The sequence below is a fragment of the Panthera leo genome, chromosome A1 (assembly GCF_018350215.1).
Source record: "Panthera leo isolate Ple1 chromosome A1, P.leo_Ple1_pat1.1, whole genome shotgun sequence".
NCBI classification, from domain to species: domain Eukaryota; kingdom Metazoa; phylum Chordata; class Mammalia; order Carnivora; family Felidae; genus Panthera; species Panthera leo.
The window spans coordinates 106,988,033-107,006,773 of NC_056679.1; the positions used below are offsets into that span (position 1 = coordinate 106,988,033).

The following is an 18,741-nucleotide window of genomic DNA, read 5'->3' on the forward strand; positions in this document are numbered from 1 at the left end:
ATGGCTTTCCTCTCTAAAAATGTTTGCGTATTAGCATCACATCTGAGTTCTCATGAACTATACTCTTCTTTCTAAGACCTACAACATTTAAAGTTTGCATTGGGACTCTTTAAAGGATGCATTTGTAAACAATTTAAATTCATCCCTCACTACAGAATTAGGAAATATTCAGCCCAATCTGGGTAGCTTTGAACTGGTGAACCCTGTAAGGAAACTTCACACTTTAGAGTAAACAACTTTTAGGGGAAAGAGAATTCCAAATTAACCACAGATAGTTAATTTTATTTCCAGGGTTTATGTTTTCCTAATTCTAAGAGAAGGAAATACAGTAGGAAGATAGGAAAGACCATGGCCTGGAAGTCAAGAGAGGAGGGGGGTAGTCTCAACTCCTTCATTATGTAGATGGACCAATTGGTCAAGCTACTGAATACCTCAGTGTCTTTGTTTTCCTATGAGTGAAATAAGATAGACAACACCATTGCTTTCAAGCTTTTTGTATATTAATTCTTTCTTCAGCACTGATGATATAAAATAGGATGAGGAAATGGAAGTCCTAGTTGGAGGGGTATGGGGAAGGTCACCTATTGTTTCCTTTTAATTCTGTGGGAACTCCACATTTGTTTATTTTGGCTAATAAGATTTGAGGTGTTTTCCTTAAGTGAAAGAAGTCTTCTGTAAGAAAAATTTAAAACCCACAATAATAGATGAGCTATATTTTTCCAGCTTTATTCATTAATAGGAATATTTTAAGTGGTAAATGTTAATCTCCAGTTCAACACACAAATTGTGATTACAACAAACAGAAGATCCAGGTTTTGTTGTGACTTACAACACAGAACTGGAAATTCCTACAATGCTATGTATGGAAATACGGCTAGCAAATCCTATTTTCATGACAAATACTATTGGTGTTGATTAATAAATGTGCCTATCATGTGGCCTGTGGTTAAATCTTAAGCAAAATCAAAATTTGTTAACTGGGGAGATCATAAAAAACAGGACTTTTGGATTTTTCTGCTAAGCCTGAAAAAATATTTTTTCCAATTTTACTATAATTACCTGTGTGTAAATTTTTAGATATACTTAGATTGAATTACTTTAAGTTGGTTTTGTTGTGTTCTTACATTACTACGCAGCCAAAACATAGCCTTTGTGAGTAAGGAAAGAAGGTGATAACTCTAATAACTATTCTTCTTTATTCTGTGACTTTTTACCTCTGTCTGTGCGTCTGTTTGTTTTTGCTTCCTTATTTAGAGATTCAGTATGTTGCACTTTTTCTCTTTATATGAATACAGTCTGCTCTTTACCTTAAACCAGTTTCATTGTTCTTTTTTATGACTTAGATCTCAGCCTAACAGATTTAAACAGCCTGCACAAATTAAAGTCAGTCGCGCCATGTGAACTTTATTGATTTCACCCCTTCTTTTTCACTCCTAAGAGATCACTTTCATGCAAAAATACAGACCATCCCAAAATAATTACGGAGAAAAGGAATAATTCTGAGATTATTAAGTTTCAGTGAGTAAAGTATTCACGGACGGAGGAAACCATAGATTTCTTATTCTTATCAGCTGTGTCCCTGGAACAGGAATAGCAGCAAGATGTGTGCAATTGTAGGTGGATTTCTGTGCTCCTTGGAGGTCAATTAATCTGTCAGTTTCACTTAAATTCTACGAATATTTTTTAAACTATTGATAAACCTAAGTGGACTTAAGATTAGGCCTTGGGTTGACTTGAATCAAGGATATTCAATGAGCTACCCATAAAATCTTGCTGTGCAACGCTGTTCCTCCTACAATATGGGTGGAGCACTAGAGAATAAGTTAAAAGAATAATATGTTCTCAGCTTCTCACACTATCTAAAAGTCACTGGCCACAAATGGACTAAGGGTATATCAGTTGAATGGAGGCTTCCTAGGAAAATGGCTTATTCCCCAAACTGTTCACTGCATCTGTATCAGCCTGTGTGATGTCTATCATTTATGTTTTGGTGATTTTGTGTAAACAGTGGAAAATCTGCTCTCAGCTTGAAAAAGAAAAATATAAATACAGGAATATTCAAAAGAGAAAAATCTGTCATAAAAATGTTACCTCTGATTCCTAAGTAGATGTAATACAGCCTTTGTTGAACAATGTTTGCATTTATTCCTTTGAAACTAGAAAATTGGCAAAAATAGGGCACAAACAATGTAGTTCCTTTGTTCTGGCTTGCATTAACCAGTGACACAATTATATGCCACATTCTGACTATATCTCTGATATAGATATGGCCTTTGGGTCTTTCTTGGGATAACAGAACACAACCCATATGTTTCTGAGCGGTTAAAATCTGCATTCACTCATTTAAGCTGACCTTAGAACACTGACTTAAAAAATAACATAGTCCCTTATGTTTAATGAAATGCCTTATTTTCAGCCAGAATTTGACCTTTCTGCCTCCATTTGAATGTCTACAGCTTCTTGTTTTCATTATTGGAGCCTATAGAGAAGCAAATAAAAGAGTATTGTTTTATCTACCTGTTACACAAAATTTGGTTCCTTCCTGAAGCTTTTATAGCATTAACGTTTCTGTGCAGCATTAGCAAGAGAACTCATTCAAGTGAGTGTTAATGAGAAACAAAACACCTTGGAATTGTACGTAATTATTCTTGGTTTATTCTTAGATTCAACTCATAGTCCACAATTTGAGCTTAATTTAGTACTTCAAGATTCTGGGAAATGAATAGTTTTGGCCACATATCAAATCTTGACATGATTAATAGATTTTTGGACAAGAGATTATGAGTCTTTTTGTGATTATGATATAATTCAAAATAATGCTGGAAGCATAATAAATCATTTTGGATGATTTAATTATATAAATAGTATGTATGGCCTTGTTTAGAAGTGGTAAATATAAAGCTTGCAGTATAATGAGTCATTTTTAACTTATCCTGTAAAAGGAAACCACAGTTACATCCAGTATATTCAGTTGAAGAAGAATCTAAAACTATGAAAGTGTGAATAATCACAGAGGACATTTCTTTCCACTGGAGGAAACCTCAGTGACTCATTGAAGGAAACGTAAAGAAATCCTCATCAGTGCAATCAAGAATATCTATCCTAAACTAAATGACTAGATAACACAGTGTTTTTAATCATGCATCTCTGTAGCCTAGTAGTTTTGTTTTCAGTCAAGGGAGACAAAAAGAACCAGACTCAAAATTCCCAAGGGAAGGATTTCTTCTTGGCCCATAGTCAGGCTGGGGCTTTAGGACTGTGGATTTCCACATACTACTGACCTAATGCTGGCATACACCCCACCCAATTAAAATCCCCTTGCAGGAGGTCCCAGAATCCAAATGTGTGTCTTGTTGGTTTTAATACAACTAAACTAAGTGGGTTGTTAACAGGGTAGTAGAGGGAAGCTTAAGCACTTGCTAGAGGATTTCCCATTCAACTTTAAACAATAGTTGCAAATAGCCAAATTAAATACCCTAATAGAATGTAAAAATAGAAAATGTTAACTACCAGCTGAAACCAGAGAATCAAAGAAATGCATGAAATGACAACTGCTATAATGGAGAAAATACTTTGTCAAGTTAGATACATTAGTAAGACTGGTATTTACTGAAGATCAAATGTCATCCTTTTTAGAAGACTAAATTCATATTAATTAAGGAATGCTTGAGGCTTGCATTTCCCAAATTATATTCTATGGCAAACCCATTTCTTGGGATATAGTCTCCAGGTCTGAGAAATAATGTAGTTAAACAAAGATAAGCAAATACTGCAAATTGCTGTAGGACTTAAAGATCCTTTAACATTTTCCTATACTTGGTAAATCTCAAAGAGGGACTAGTATTTCTCTTTTCTTTATTTTTAACCAAAGCTCACTTTTGCAGAGCATATGGCTAGTTTGCTATTTAGTGTAATACACTATGGGAAGGTTTACATTAGATTATTCAAATTTGAAAGATTAGTTTTGTAAGTAATTTTTGGAACTGGAGAAAATTTGTAGATTGAAATCAAACTGAAATTATCTGTATCTAAAAACTATTCTTGGTGGATTAACATTTATATATAGAATTATTTTCTAATAATGTCTACGAGTCATTGGAAAAGATAATTGCCTATCATCTTTTTATAATTATAGTCTAAAAAGACACGAAAATTCGAGCAGCTACTCCATAAACCAATAAGAATCTAATACATCAAAATCTATCATTGTTGGATCAGTCAATGAATTAAAGAAATCAGAGATTGTGGGTTTGGTTTTAAACATTTGGACATCAAAGAAACCTATCACAAGGTGTCCTACAGAAGAGATATTTTGCATTATAGGAACATTTACTTTGAAAATGTACTTTCTCTGAGTAAATTGTTCATACTACAGAAATTACTCAGTGATAAGTAGAATACTTTCTGTTATGTTGTTTAGATACATCTACTGAATATTTACAAAATTTGCTACTTACCATTCTTTCTGGAGAAGATAGCTATCTTCTAAACCATGCACAAAATCCCCAAATTATTGGCTATCAAATTGTTTAGCCTCTGATTCTTTTTTTAAACTTTTTTAAAAAAATTTAACCTTTATTTATTTTTGAGAAACAGAGACAGAGCATGAGTGGGGGAGGAGCAGAGAGGGAGACACAAAATCTGAAGCAGGCACCAGGCCAACATGGGGCTTGAACCCACAGACCATGAAATCATGACCTGAGCCGATGTCGGACGCTTAACTGACTGAGCCACCAACATGCCCCTGACTCTTTATACTGCAAGAGAATGGACATTTTTTGCATTGCTATCATTTTTAGTTTTCAGGTCTTCTGACAATCTTATCTGTTGCCCAGATGTATTAAAAAAAAAAAAAAAAAAAACAAATTTCAAAGTGTTTGAATTACTCAAAGCAGTCAAAGCATTTGGCTGGTATGATTGAACATAGCAGATGTATATTAGCTTTGAAGAAATGATGCACATATACTATCTGTGTATATATTCTACCTAGAGAAAATTTAAAATTTAGAGAGACTGAGGTAGTGTCTCTGTGTCTCTCCATGTATATGTGTATAAGTATATATAATGTATGTATTATATATGTGTATACATGTATAATTATAAATGCAGATATAGAGACATGTTTAAGATCCTTTGTATTGGAAAATGCAAGACAACTTGTTTTTAATCCATAGGGCTTAATTATACTGTCTCCTTTTATTTTTAGTGTTTATGCATTTATTTTGAGAGACAGAGAGAGAGCACACATGTGGGGATGGGCAGAGAGAGGAGGAAAAAGAATCCCAAGCAGGCTCTGAGCTTTCCGTGCAGAGCCTGACATGGGGCTCTATCTTAAGACCATGAGATCATGACCTGAGCCAAGATCAAGAGTCAGATGCTTAACCAACTGAGGCACCCAGGCACCCCTATACTGTCTTCTTAATAGATCATTGAAAAATCACCAGGCTTGTAAAATTATGCTACCAATTCTCTTTTGCTGCATACCAGGATATCTATAATTTCACTTTCTAAATCATACTTGAAAATATTTTAGTAAATAAATATGACTGAGGTAAAAAATTACTTTTGATGTTCTTTATAGGGGATGGAGCATGGAACATGCCAAAGTTCATTTTGGGTATATTGAGTGTTGGTGGGCAGCAGGGGAGAAGGGGAGCAGATTTTTTCACATAAAAAATATAAAGAAATTTGACAAGAATATTATAAAATTAAAATCAGTAGTATTAGCCATTGAGTGTTTTTTTGATTAGATGTAGTGAAGTATATGTTTACCAAATGCCAGAGGATATCCAGAGATAGATATAACCATATCACCAGGACTAGCAGAGAATGACATCATTAAAATGCAAGAAAAATATGCAAATGATTAGCCAGTTAGAAAGACATCATATGGCAGGGTGCCTGGGTGGCGCAGTCAGTTGAGTGTCCAACTGTTGGTTTCAGCTCAGGTCATGATCTCATGGTTCATGAGTTCGAGCCCCGTGTTGGGCTCTGTGCTGACTGCCCAGAGCCTGCTTGGGATTCTCTCCCTCTCTCTCTGTCCCTCCCCTGCTTACACACACACACACACACACACTCTCTCTCTCTCACAAAATAAATAAATAAACATTTAAGAAAGAAAGAAAAAAGGAAGGAAGAAAGAAAAGAAAGACATCATATGGGGTCTTGGGATGCAAAATGTACAAAAAAAAATTTTTTTTTAACAGGTCCCTAATTCTACTTCAGGTTAAGTGGAACATCCAGAGAGCCAGTGTGCACAACCAGCATTGATTTTGTATGGCGAAAATCAGTTCCCCCTAGCCTCGTTCCTACATCAGTAAAATGTGCCAAAGCAACTGTATGTCTTTCCGAATTTTGTAGTGCTCTAACTGTGCAAGTAAAAGTAATCACCCAGTGTCAGTGGTCCAAATGGTACATAATCCAAAGAAAAGTATTTTGAGTGACTTAAAATGAAAGATCTACTTTAGGATTAGATTGGATTAGAAAAATACATTGGATTAGAAAAATATGTCTGTAGCTTTTTGTACTGTACACAGAGTATGTACAAGTCCATATAGTATAATAAATAAAACTAGGAAACATGTTTAGATATAAACACACACATGACTTTAGGGCACAGAAAAGCAATGAGAGGAGTGTGTTGAGGGATACCATGGGGCAACCAAAAAGCTCCATCTCTAAAGGGAGTGGATTCTACTCACTTCTGCCCAGGCGCTTTCACATATCTGTGTCACATACTACCAAGACTGGATGTTAGCACACTTTTTTAAACTAATTTGATAGCTGTGAAAAATAATACCTCATTTTGAAATATACACATTCTTAATTTTCCTTACAGACATTGTCACATAATTTGCTAACCGTATTTATAAAGATGCTCGTTGCAGCCTTCTTTGGCACAACAAATATTTGGAAACAACCCATATATCCAATAACTAGTTCTATAAATCATAATCCCACATTCCAACAGTGGGATATTGTTGTTTTTAAAAATATATGTATAGATAAATACATAATGATGGGAAAATTTCTCTAAGACCTACTATTAAGTGAGTAATTATGCAAAAGAGTTATATAGTATGAACTAAGGTTGTTTACATATATTATTCTTGTACATGTTAAAATTTTTCTGCATAGACATACAAAGAATAGTTTATTTGAATTACATTGGAGGAAAGGGCCTTCTGTGCTTATCGTTCTACCACATCCATATGTTACTTTTAGTGTTGTGAATGGGTTAATATTTTCTGTCTGAAACTAAAAGAAAACCTACTTGGCTGGTACTTAAATTTTTTAAGGCTACAATATAAAAAATGACTGATGTCATAGATATAGAAAGATACTCAGAGAATATTACAGAATTTCCAGGGAAGGGAAAGGATTGGGGAGTATAAGAGGTAAGATAGCTCAGTGCCTGGAGTTAGACAGCCTTGGGTTTGAATTCTGGATCTTCTGTTCAGCGAAGTTAGTGAATCCAAATGAAATAATTCGTGGAAAGTTCTTAGCATGGTGTCAGTTACATAGTAACCAAATTAATGCTAGCTGTTCATACAGTAGTATAAGTAGAGATAGAGAGGATTGGTTGGCTTTCAGAAATTGTTTTGAGGTTAAAATGAACAGACCTGGGGTTGATTATTTATGAGAAAAAAGATGAAGAGTCAGGTGTTAAGGTAGTAAGGGCTCATGGCTTGGCTTTCAGGTCTGAATAATTTGTATGGATGATGCTTCTCTGGTAGGAGGTAGGAAACCCTAAGAGTTAAGTTGGAGGGGAAAGATTTTCACTTTTATTTTGGGCGATCTTTCATTTGCCTGTAAGAGAGTTAAGTACTGGCATTCAGTAGGTAGATCAGAGGAGAGGAATGAGATGGAAATATAAATTTTGGAATTATCAACCCGTAGATGGCGCGAAAATGTTTAAAGTCTAAGTGTGCCTTGAGAGGGAGCATAGATAGAGGGAGTGGAGGAAGGGGCGGACTGAATCTTTATTCTCAACCCAAACTTCAGTTGCCCTGGGACCCTGCCATTGGCGTTCCAGTAGGTCCTCAAATTTTGTATGTTTAAGACAAAATTCCTCAATTTATTTCCTCAAATGATACTCCACTCCCAATTTCCTTTTTCTTGAAAAATGTCAATATCATCTTCCCAGCTACCCAGGCTAGAACCTACCCTTGGCACTTCTTTACGCAAGTAGGGCTTTGCCTCAGTTGTTTTTACTCCAAATATAATAATACAGTCCTTATTTTTTTTTCTTACCAGAACTGGAGTAACAATTTCTAATACACTTCCTTACCCCCATATTTCAGATCCATCCACTCAAAGGGATGACTTCTCCACTCAATCCTATAGCCTGAGTATTTGCAGAGAATTCCCTTTGGCTACCCTTTCAATTAGCAGATACTCACACAGGCATTCAAATCTTTCCATATTCTGGTGCTAACCTACCAATTGAGAATTGCCTCCTTATTCCCATGATGGGTATCTCCACTAAGCGTAGGCCTGAGCAGTTTGTACTTGTGCATTCTCTGGGTCTTTATTGATACAGTCCTCTTTGCCTACAATGTGTTTCCTCCAGCTATCTGAGTCCCTCAAAGACCATCGAAAACGCCTTATAATTTTCAAAGGGCTTCCCCAGTAAATGAGAGCATTTGTTTGCACTTACTCTGTTACTTTTTCTCTATTAATTATATGTTGCCGTATATGGTTGCTGTTCCGTTGAGAGTGTCTTAACCCCTTCTACCATTCCCATAAATCTCTCCAAGCAACCAGAAGACACCACTACATTCAGTGATGTTTATTGCATGAATGATCGCTGAACTGTTTTATCAAGAAAGCAGAAACTGTAGCATACTTCTACACATTGCATTTCTCCTGATCCATTTAGTCTTCTGATTCTAATTCTGTAAGAACTATAGTGTTGCATACATTGTACTACCAAAGAACTAGTAACTAGCTCATTTTTTTTCCCAGGATGATTAATCAGTATAATTTTATGTAAATACAGGACCCCCTTGATCTTTTCCTGTGTGGTAAGTCAAACTACTTAAAAATGTGTTCTTTTTTTAAGTAAATCCACCCTTATTTGAATAGCATAGTATTTTAAGCCAAAAAAGTGCTTAACATTGAGCTTCAAGGAAGCTGGCAGACTTCTTTTGCTTTCTCTTGAATCCAGTTGGCTGAGATACCTGCTGTCAGGTTAATGGCTGTTATCTAACCTAGAAGGAAAGCGGGAGATGGAAGCAAAGCACACTTAAGAAATTTCTCTGTCACCTGGCAAATACTTGGTTTATTTCGGGTTGGAATAACCTAAAGGTAATTACATAGTGCTCTCTGTGCTATTTTAAACCAAGACTTTATTAAAACAAAAAAACAAAATACACACACTTCTCCAACGTGGCCCCCGAAGGATCTGATCCATTTTGGACACAGAATTGTTGGACTAGACCTGGAAAGTATTGTAGTTGCAAAGGAAATTCAATCACTGTCATTCCAAACAGTTCTCTCTGGTGGGAAGATGTTCCCCTGGAATGATAGAGATAAAATAGAAATGTCTTGATAGTCTTTTTTCACCTCTCCAACACCCTGTGATTCATGGGCTGAGCACTGGCAGAACTGCAAATGTGTTCAAGAGTCTGTGCTTATTAATTGCTTCTTAATGCAAAACATCTTTTTTTTCCCTCCATCATTGTGGTGATCAATGTGTACTTTGATATAAAAAAAAAGATTCAGGGGGTTAATGTGACAGTCCTTTCAAAACATATTCACTTCTCTGCTAATCATTCATAAGCATTCTGCTTGATTTTGCCACACACGTTTCCTTAATTTGCTATAACTATATGCAGACATTTTCATTAAAGAGAAAAGAATAGTTTGAACTGTGGAACCAAATGATGAATTAATTAAACACATATGCAAAAAAATCCTCAAACGTCTGACCTCTAGGAATAGATTCAATTCCAAATAACCATGTGTTAAAAAAGGCAGATGAACTACTTTAAAAAGACGCAGAAACACTGACCAAAATAAATAGCAAATCTTAAAAAACAAACCAAACTTTTGTTCCTTAGTATGCTTGTTTCACACTCACTTTATTAAAAAGTTGAAAGATGGAACCGCCAAACATATACATAAATGAATAGGAATGCTGCGCTAATAATTTCCAGTAGAAGTCATCATTTACTTTCCTTATGAGGTCCACTCTCCGCTGTGAATGCTACTTCAGTCTTGTTAAACCACTCTGGAATAATCCACTTATTCCCAAAGACAAATTATCCAAGTCAATGCTGTTAACCTTGTTATAGATTGGCACTCGTCATTATAGATTGTATCAGGTTCTGTGAGATTGTCTATTATATTGGTTTCAGAAATTTTTTTGAACTCTGTTTGCCAGTGACAATTTTCTCTTAATTTAGGAATTCCTATTTCTTACAGAGGCCAGCTGGAAATGAGTAAAGCATTACAGAGCCTTCCTTAGCTGTTGGCCTAGCGAATACACATTCTCTCCAAAATATATATCTTTGGCACACTCCAGAAGGAAGGAATCTCGGGTAATCTCTGTGCTGGCCAAGTGTGAGAATTATTATTTTTAACCCCTGAATACACAGCAATTTGTTTTTGTTTTTTTTAAAGGAATTAACAAAGTAAACCAGCATTAGTTTAGCTATATTTGTTCACCAACAAAACTGCAAATAAATATCTTATAGTGGTATTTTTAGTATTGGGTTTTCCCCTCTTTGGTGTGATGTTTAAGAGGACATTTTACAGCATTTACAGCTTGAAGAGTTTTACAGTTTAACATGCACAGATGAATGGTTCTATAAACTCACTGGCAAACTAGTTGATTATTTAACTGAAGTCTACAAATTTATTTATACCTCAGTGTCCCCGTTTGTTGCCAAAGCTAAGTTATCGAAATATCCAGGGTAACAAATAACTAGCACCAAAAACAGCGTCTTTGTGACTCTTCTGAAGTTCTGAAAGGAGAGGTAAGAAACTATTGTTTAACCAATAACTTTAAAGTTTGGCACTTTACTACAGAATCCCAATACCCAAGAATAGATGTGGAAGTCATTTTTAGCTCCATGTTCAGAATTGTGTACGCAGAATAGATCTACTTGATCTCAGAACCTCTGGAGCACAGAAGCACTATGGAGTCAGAGATCAATGCCAAGAATGAGGGTCTCCTCTTTACATAGGAGAGTGGTTAAGAGCTGTTGGTGGACATTCCATTTATAAAGAGTTCTTAAGTGAAAATAAGTTTTCTAGAACTACATAGGTTACTTCTTGGACCGGAAGAAAACAATGTTCTTTGATGAATTTAACAAAGACATGACTTTTGGTAGATTTCACCATGAGACATTATGGATGGAAATTCTTACATGATTCATGAATATTCAATTGACAGAAAGATAATCCTATACTTTGCAAAAGTAGATTCAAGTAGTATGTTGGACAAGAACCTATGAACCTTGAGGACCTCTTAAAATCATTCTCCTCTCTCATTTTGACACTTTATAAATTTTTATATGGCTATTGGTGCCTGCGCAGCACTTTTTCTTTGAATTAACTATGTTTTACTCATGTCAGTGTGTTACAGAGCACATTTGCTATCTATCATTCACTACTATTTATTAAATTTATGTCATTCTGCATAATGGTATTCATAGAAACTCCGGGGAACAATACATGTCGGTGATTTTTAAAAGATGCAGATTCTTAATAAACATATTCAAATACATCATGAAAGGATATTTCTATATAAAATAATGAAAACTTAGGAACAGAGTACACTCATACCTCCTATGTAGTATTTGGTGCATGAAAAACTTGTTTATACCATTGTGCTCATTAAAAGCTAATTCTCTTCAATCCATCAGATTAGACTTGAAAACAAATAATCCCATCAGGCACTGATAAAATGTCTCAAGGTAAACAGCCTTTCCTTGAACACCTTCTCTAAGGTGTTTACATATTTTTCAAAATATTAAACCAAGACCTGAGCAACGCTGTCTATTAATGCCATAAATAATATCATTTCAGGAGTGAAATTTCCATGGTCACTTTCTTCCTGCAGTTCACATTTTGGGCAGTGCCTCACCACTCATCCATCTTTTTGTGATGGAAGGAAGGATTCCACACTGTGGCTTACCCATGAGATGAACTTCTCAGCCATTCAGAGTTCATTTCATCCCTCTCTATGATAATGCCACATAGTTAAGAGTTTGTTAAGGATTTTTTAGTGTGTTTGTTTTTCCTACATTTTTTTCTATTTCCCTTCGTTTGTTTACATTTGGGCCAATCCATAACTTGGCAAAAGCATTGTGGTATCTTAACCTGCCTTTACCAGTACTGGCAAATCCTGTCCATGACAGGGCTATCATCTAACTTACCATCTAACTTAGTTGTATTTACTAAGTTAGTAGATACAACTTTCCAAGACATATCTGTATCTATCATCAGATCATCCTTGGCCATTGTCAGAAAAATATATGAACTAAGTAAACATCTACTATATACTTTCCCCAACTTGGATGTCACTTACTTCTCCAGATATTTCTCTTTCAGTTAGTTTAAATGAAATTTTCTTAGGTAGAATAAAGTCTCTTATCTCTTATTGCCTGGCATAAGAATGGCAGAAAGAAAATTTTAGGTAATAGAAATGGTTATAAGATTCTATCAATGTGGATCTCATTTTAAAACAGGATAAAGCCTTCTTAATGATTTGCCAACGTTTGTGTCTATGGTTCTCATTTACTAAATGATTTCTGTATGTATTTTAATAGCCCAAACTGTGAATTATCGAGAAAGTTTCCCTAATCAAGCTTAGTGTTTGACATACAGTGTAGACATAATTTAATAGTCTTAAAAGTTGTCACTAATGTTCCAGGGCCAGAAAGGATTTATTCGATTATAAGAGAAATCTATGGTGATATTATCTAAAGATATGACTCGTGTGTTCCCAAGTGCAGCGAAGGTCATTATTTTCTCAGGTAGATTGAAATGATGACTATCAGGAAGTCAGTTAAACGAATTTCACTTCCAGACACTTTGGGGCTCAGAATTAAAAGCTTCTAGTTCATGGAATTGATTCACGAGGTGCTTTGTTCCAAAGGTCCATCAGGGCAAGACTGACTGTTTGAATTCTTGTCAGACAATACAAGTCTTTCTATTTAAAATACTCCAGGGAATTTTCCCTGTAAAAGAAATATCAATGGCAAGTTATCAGGGACACCTTGTGTTTCTTTACCAGTTGCTGGCAGGTTAATGTTGACAGTTTAGCATTTTGGCCTATGGGGGGAAGTCTATAGTGCTGCCTTGTTTCAAGTACACTTTAAATTTACTTGGTGTTTGTATGAAGAGCAAGACTCAAAATGTAGTAGCTAAAAAGACAGAAGGAGGGAAGGTAGGAAGGAGGGAAAGAAAGGAAAAAGGGAGGAAGGAGAGAAAGAGAAAGCCATTGAAAGTAATTACTTCAAGATCTGTAGAAACACAGTGGAAAGAACATCATATTTGGAATCAAAAGACTTGCATTTGCTGTTCTTGGCACCCTCTCTGTGAGTCCTTATCTGATCCTCCTATTTGAATTACAAAGCCCCCCACCCCAAACTTTCCCATCCTTCCTTCCCAGCTTTAGTTTTTTCCATAGCATCTGTCACTATCTAATATGCAGTGTCATTTAAATCTTTATTTTCTTGCTCCCTCCTAATAAAATGTAACCTCCCTGAGGGCATGTGTTTTTGTCTCTTTTGTGTACTATCACATCCCAGTATCCAAAACAGTGTTTGGCACATTGTGGACTTCCCATAAATATTAATTGAATGAATGAATGAAATAATCTCAATGAGCCTCACTCTTTTCATTTGTGAAGTTATGGGGGTTATGACAAAGTGTAACCAAAGTTGAATATGCTGTGTAAGAGCATATTAGATAATGCATGAAATATAATAGCTCCTTCATGTGTCCCTTCATTTGTGTTTACCGTCTAACACACAGATCAGTAAGATGTCTGTACATAGGGTGACTGTATGTCCCAGATTACTCGGGGCTGTCCCAGGGTATGCCTGTACTGTAGGAATAATTATCATCAGCAACTTCTTTCACAAGTGCCCTGATTTGGGTGATAAGTTATATGATCACCGTATCTCAAGACAAATCATGCTTATGAATTGTTCTTGAAAAACAAGTTTATCTTCTATCTTATAACCTGCGTTATAGCAAAACAAACCAAAAAAACCCTTCTTATTCATTAATGTTTAATTAAGTTCATAGTAAGATACGAGGATGAGAGGTTCATTTGGCAGGATAGAGGAAAAGAAAAGATTTCTGACTATTCATAGAAAGAGAAGCGCTAGCAATGTTCCAGGATGCAGTAATTGGTTAAGCATCTAGTCTCTGAATTTAGCATATGTGAGTTCAGACTCCATTTCCACTCCAGGTCTGAACTGTAAAGACTTGAGCAATTAGTTTCACTTATTTGAGCCTCTATTTCCTCATCAGAGTAACAGGGACAAATATAGGACTTCATGTGAAATACTGAATAATCATGACCTAACACAATACCCGACATATAAGAAACAGTAAGTAAGTGCTAACTATCATTAGTGTTGTATGAAGTAAAAGCTTCCGGAATTAGTAGTATCAGTTTCCTTTGATCCTAAAGCAGCAAACTTTGGTTCTGTAGGGTGGCTGATTATTTAAAATACTAAGCAATTGAAAAAAAAATGAAATAAATAAATACATAAATAAATAAAATATTAAACAATTGGCTAAAAGTGGATGAAATTGCCCAATTTCCACAGTTTTGTAATCTGTTTCTAACTCCATTTATTTGATATGTTTTAGTGTTTTGTTAATATGGTTTATTGATAAAAGTATCAGCTCCATCATATTAACAATTTTTGCTGTTTTTATTTTGTGCAGGAGATCGTGAACAAAATGGGTGGTCAACAAATATTTGAAAAATCAATAAATGCTTGACTATTCTGAAACATTTAAGCAAACTCTAATCTTGGCAGAACTTCTGTCATACCATTGTTGGCTGGCACACTGAATAATTAATTAGATGATGAAATTATAGACCCTGTGCTCTGATGAAGCTTCACCACTTAAAAATTGCCAGACTACAGGGGCGCCTGGGTGTCTCAGTGGGTTAAGTGTCCGGCTTGGCTCAGGCATGATCTCGTGGTTTGTGAGTCTGAGCCCCGTGTCAGGCTCTGTGCTGACAGCTCAGAGCCTGGAGCCTGCTTCGGACTCTCTCTCTCTCTTTCTCTCTCTCTCTCTCTCTCTCCCCCTACCCCACTTGTGTCCTCTCTCTCTCTCTCTCTCAAAGTAAATAAAGGGTAAAAAAATTGCCAGACTATAGTAACTTAATAATAAGTCATTTGGGGTGCCTGAGTGGCTCAGTTGCATACAACTCCTTTTTTTTAATACTTATTTACTGATTTATTTATTTATGAGAGTGAGAGAGAGCATGCGCACGCACGTGCATGAGGAAGGGGCAGAGAGTGGGAGGCAGAGGATCTGAAGCAGGCTCTGTGCACAGAGCAGAGAACCCAATGTGGGGACTCGAACCCAGGAACTGTGAGATAATGATCTGAACTGAAGGCAGACTCAACTGACTGAGCTACCCAGGTACCCCTGAGCATCCAACTCTTGATTTCTGCTCAGGTCATGATCTCCAGGTTCCTGGGTTTGAGCCCTGCATTGGGCTCTACGCTGACAGAGCAGAGCCTGCTTAGGATTCTCTCTCTCCTCTCTTCCTCTCTCTCTGCCTCTCCCCTGCTTGCACACATGCACTTTCTGTCTCTGTCTCTCAAAACAAATAAGTAAACAGTAACAATAAGTTATTTGGAATTTTTGCTTTCATAGTAATTTAGACCCAAAAGTGTAGTTATGATCTACTGCAATGCCTTGCTTAACAAAAAGGAAAAATAAGTTCCAGGTAAATTAGTTGTAAGAGACAGTATTGGAGCCCATTTTCCTCATGTCAAGGCCAGAATATTTGGCTTTTTCTTTTAATGTCTGTCTGTCTTTAATCACAGTGACATGATTTGGGGAAATATCCAGTTGTTTAGTAGTATCTTCTATAATAAAGTAAGAACTAATTTAGAAGACCTTGGGATTTCACTTGTTTCAAGTATCTGTTCATATTTCACATATATGCAATGAAATTTTTACCCAAATGTATTTTATAAAGAAAATAATTAATAGTAATAGTCTGATATTTTTTATTTCCTAAGTGTGCTAATTAAAATTAGATCCTGAGGCTATTAGACTATTTAATTTCGTGAGAAAGCTTATTCTGTTAGTTTCAAAGGCAGAAATGATGGTGTTTTAGTTAAACGAATTATAGAACTTCCATTATTTCCTGGATACAATTTTCATTTTCAGGTTATTCTCAGACAGTTACAAAACTTAACCTGCATAAGGAATGCAACTAACATGTTTTTCTCTTGTTTTCAAAATTTTATGAGAGGCAGTATTCAGCCATTATCTGCTAAAATTATGTATTTTGAGTTATCATGTGTCTGTAGTTACTTCATTGCATTTTTTTATAATCCTGAAAACTGATGTATGACTTTGGTGTGTTGATGTCCTTTGGAGTTGACAGAATTCTTTACATATTTTGCTAACTATGGCTAAATCTTTACTCTGTAGAAAATAGCATGCTTAGTTAATAAATCATTGTTTTCAGAAACAAAGCCATGTTTGCTCTTTCACATTTAACTTTGATACCATAAAACAATTATATTTTCACAGTCAAATAAGCATCAGCTTATTTGTGTTACAAATTAAATCTAGTGATATATTTGGACCTGAAAGATTTCTCTCATCAAAGACCATTGTATATCAAATATGTTCTTCTTTGAAAAATATCCTACAAATGAAGACAGACTCCATTCAGCTGAAATATAAGGAATCCATGAAAAGGGTATTTTATTAGAAAATCCAGATTATCATATTTGTTTTAAATTTTTTTTAATGTTTATTTATTTTTGACAGAGAGAGAGACAGAGCATGAGCGGGGGAGGGGCAGAGAGAGAGGGAGACACAGAATCCAAAGCAGGCTCCAGACTCTGAGCTGTCAGCACAGAGCCCAACGCGGGGCTCGAGCTCACAGACCGCGAGATCACGACCTGAGCCAAAGTCGGACGCTCAACCGCCTGAGCCACCCAGGCGCCCCCCCCTTATTTTTTAATTTTTTTAATGCAGATTATCATATTTTTATTTGTACAATATTCTATCTCTCCTAGTGCTCAATTACCTGTGGCAAAGGAATGCAGTCCCGTGTTATTCAGTGCATGCATAAGATCACAGGAAGACATGGAAATGAATGTTTTTCTTCAGAGAAACCTGCAGCATACAGGCCATGCCACCTTCAGCCTTGCAATGAGAAGATTAATGTAAATACCATAACGTCACCCCGGCTGGGTAAGCAGACCAAAAAGGGGGTGGTTTTGAGAAGCATGGAAATGCTTATGGCTGTTTTGTGTATTATCGTAAAACTTTGTCATAAATAAATCTATATGAATTAGTTTGGTTCTAACTAAACTAAAACTATGCTTGACTATAGTTTAGTCCCAATGGTCAGGAGGATAAAAAAAACTCCTAAAGACTAAACAAGACTCCTGAAACTGTCTACTCAGAGCCAGGCCCTGGAAATACAAATGCCACACCTCTCAAGGTCATCATAGAAAGGGTTGGAGGATGGAATCATATTTTGGTTCTGACCAGTTTTGTGGTAGAACTATCAACTAAGATAATGGCTCTGGAAAGGTGAGATTGTGGTATGTACCTTAGATGTCTCTGTTGTCAATAGCCTTCCTTTTGACCCTGGGTGCAAATTATACTTTCGAGAGAGACAGAGTAAAAAATGGCTTTCAATAGGAATGGATACCTGGATCTAATCCACCAAACAAGAGGGAATAGCTTTTGAATCCTTAAGGACATAATATCAGATACGAATAAATGCTATTAACATGGATTTATGGAAAACCCAAAAGACTCCACCAAAAAGCTGCTAGGACAGATACATGAATTCAGCCAAGTCATAGGATACAAAATCAATGTACAGAAATCGGTTGCATTTCTATGTACCAATAATGAAGCAACAGAAAGAGAAATCAAGAAATTGATCCCATTTACAATTGCACCAAGAACCGTAAAATACCTAGGAATAAACCTAACCAAAGATGTAAAAGATCTGTATGCTGAAAACTATAGAAGACTTATGAAGGAAATTGAAGAAGACACAAAGAAATGGAAAAACATTCCATGCTCATGGATTGCAAGAACAAATATTGTTAAAATGTCAATACTGCCCAAAGCAATCTACACATTCAATGCAATCCCAATCAAAATTGCACCAGCATTCTTCTCAAAGCTAGAACATACAATCCTAAAATTTCTATGGAACCACAAAAGGCCCCGAATAGCCAAAGTAATTTTGAAGAAGAAGACCAAAGCGGAAGGCATCACAATTCCAGACTTTAGCCTCTACTACAAAGCTGTAATCATCAAGACAGCATGGTATTGGCATAAAAACAGACACATAGACCAATGGAACAGAATAGAGAACCCAGAATTGGACCCACAAATGTATGGCCAACTAATCCTTGACAAAGCAGGAAAGGGTACCCAGTGGAAAAGGACAGTCTCTTTAGCAATGGTGCTGGGAGAACATAACAGCAACCTGCAGAAGAATGAAACTAGACCACTTTCTTGCACCATACACAAAAATAAACT

At 35.9% G+C, this 18,741-nt stretch overlaps 1 protein-coding gene across 1 annotated transcript in view; it reads left to right on the plus strand.

Annotated features, from left to right (window-relative positions):
- Window positions 1–18,741, plus strand: part of ADAMTS19 (ADAM metallopeptidase with thrombospondin type 1 motif 19) — a 237,973-nt gene that overhangs the window by 216,018 nt on the left and 3,214 nt on the right. The window contains exon 22 of the mRNA XM_042905726.1: window positions 17,250–17,427. Within this exon, the coding sequence (XP_042761660.1) occupies window positions 17,250–17,427 (178 nt within the window). The remainder of the gene's footprint in view (window positions 1–17,249; window positions 17,428–18,741) is intronic.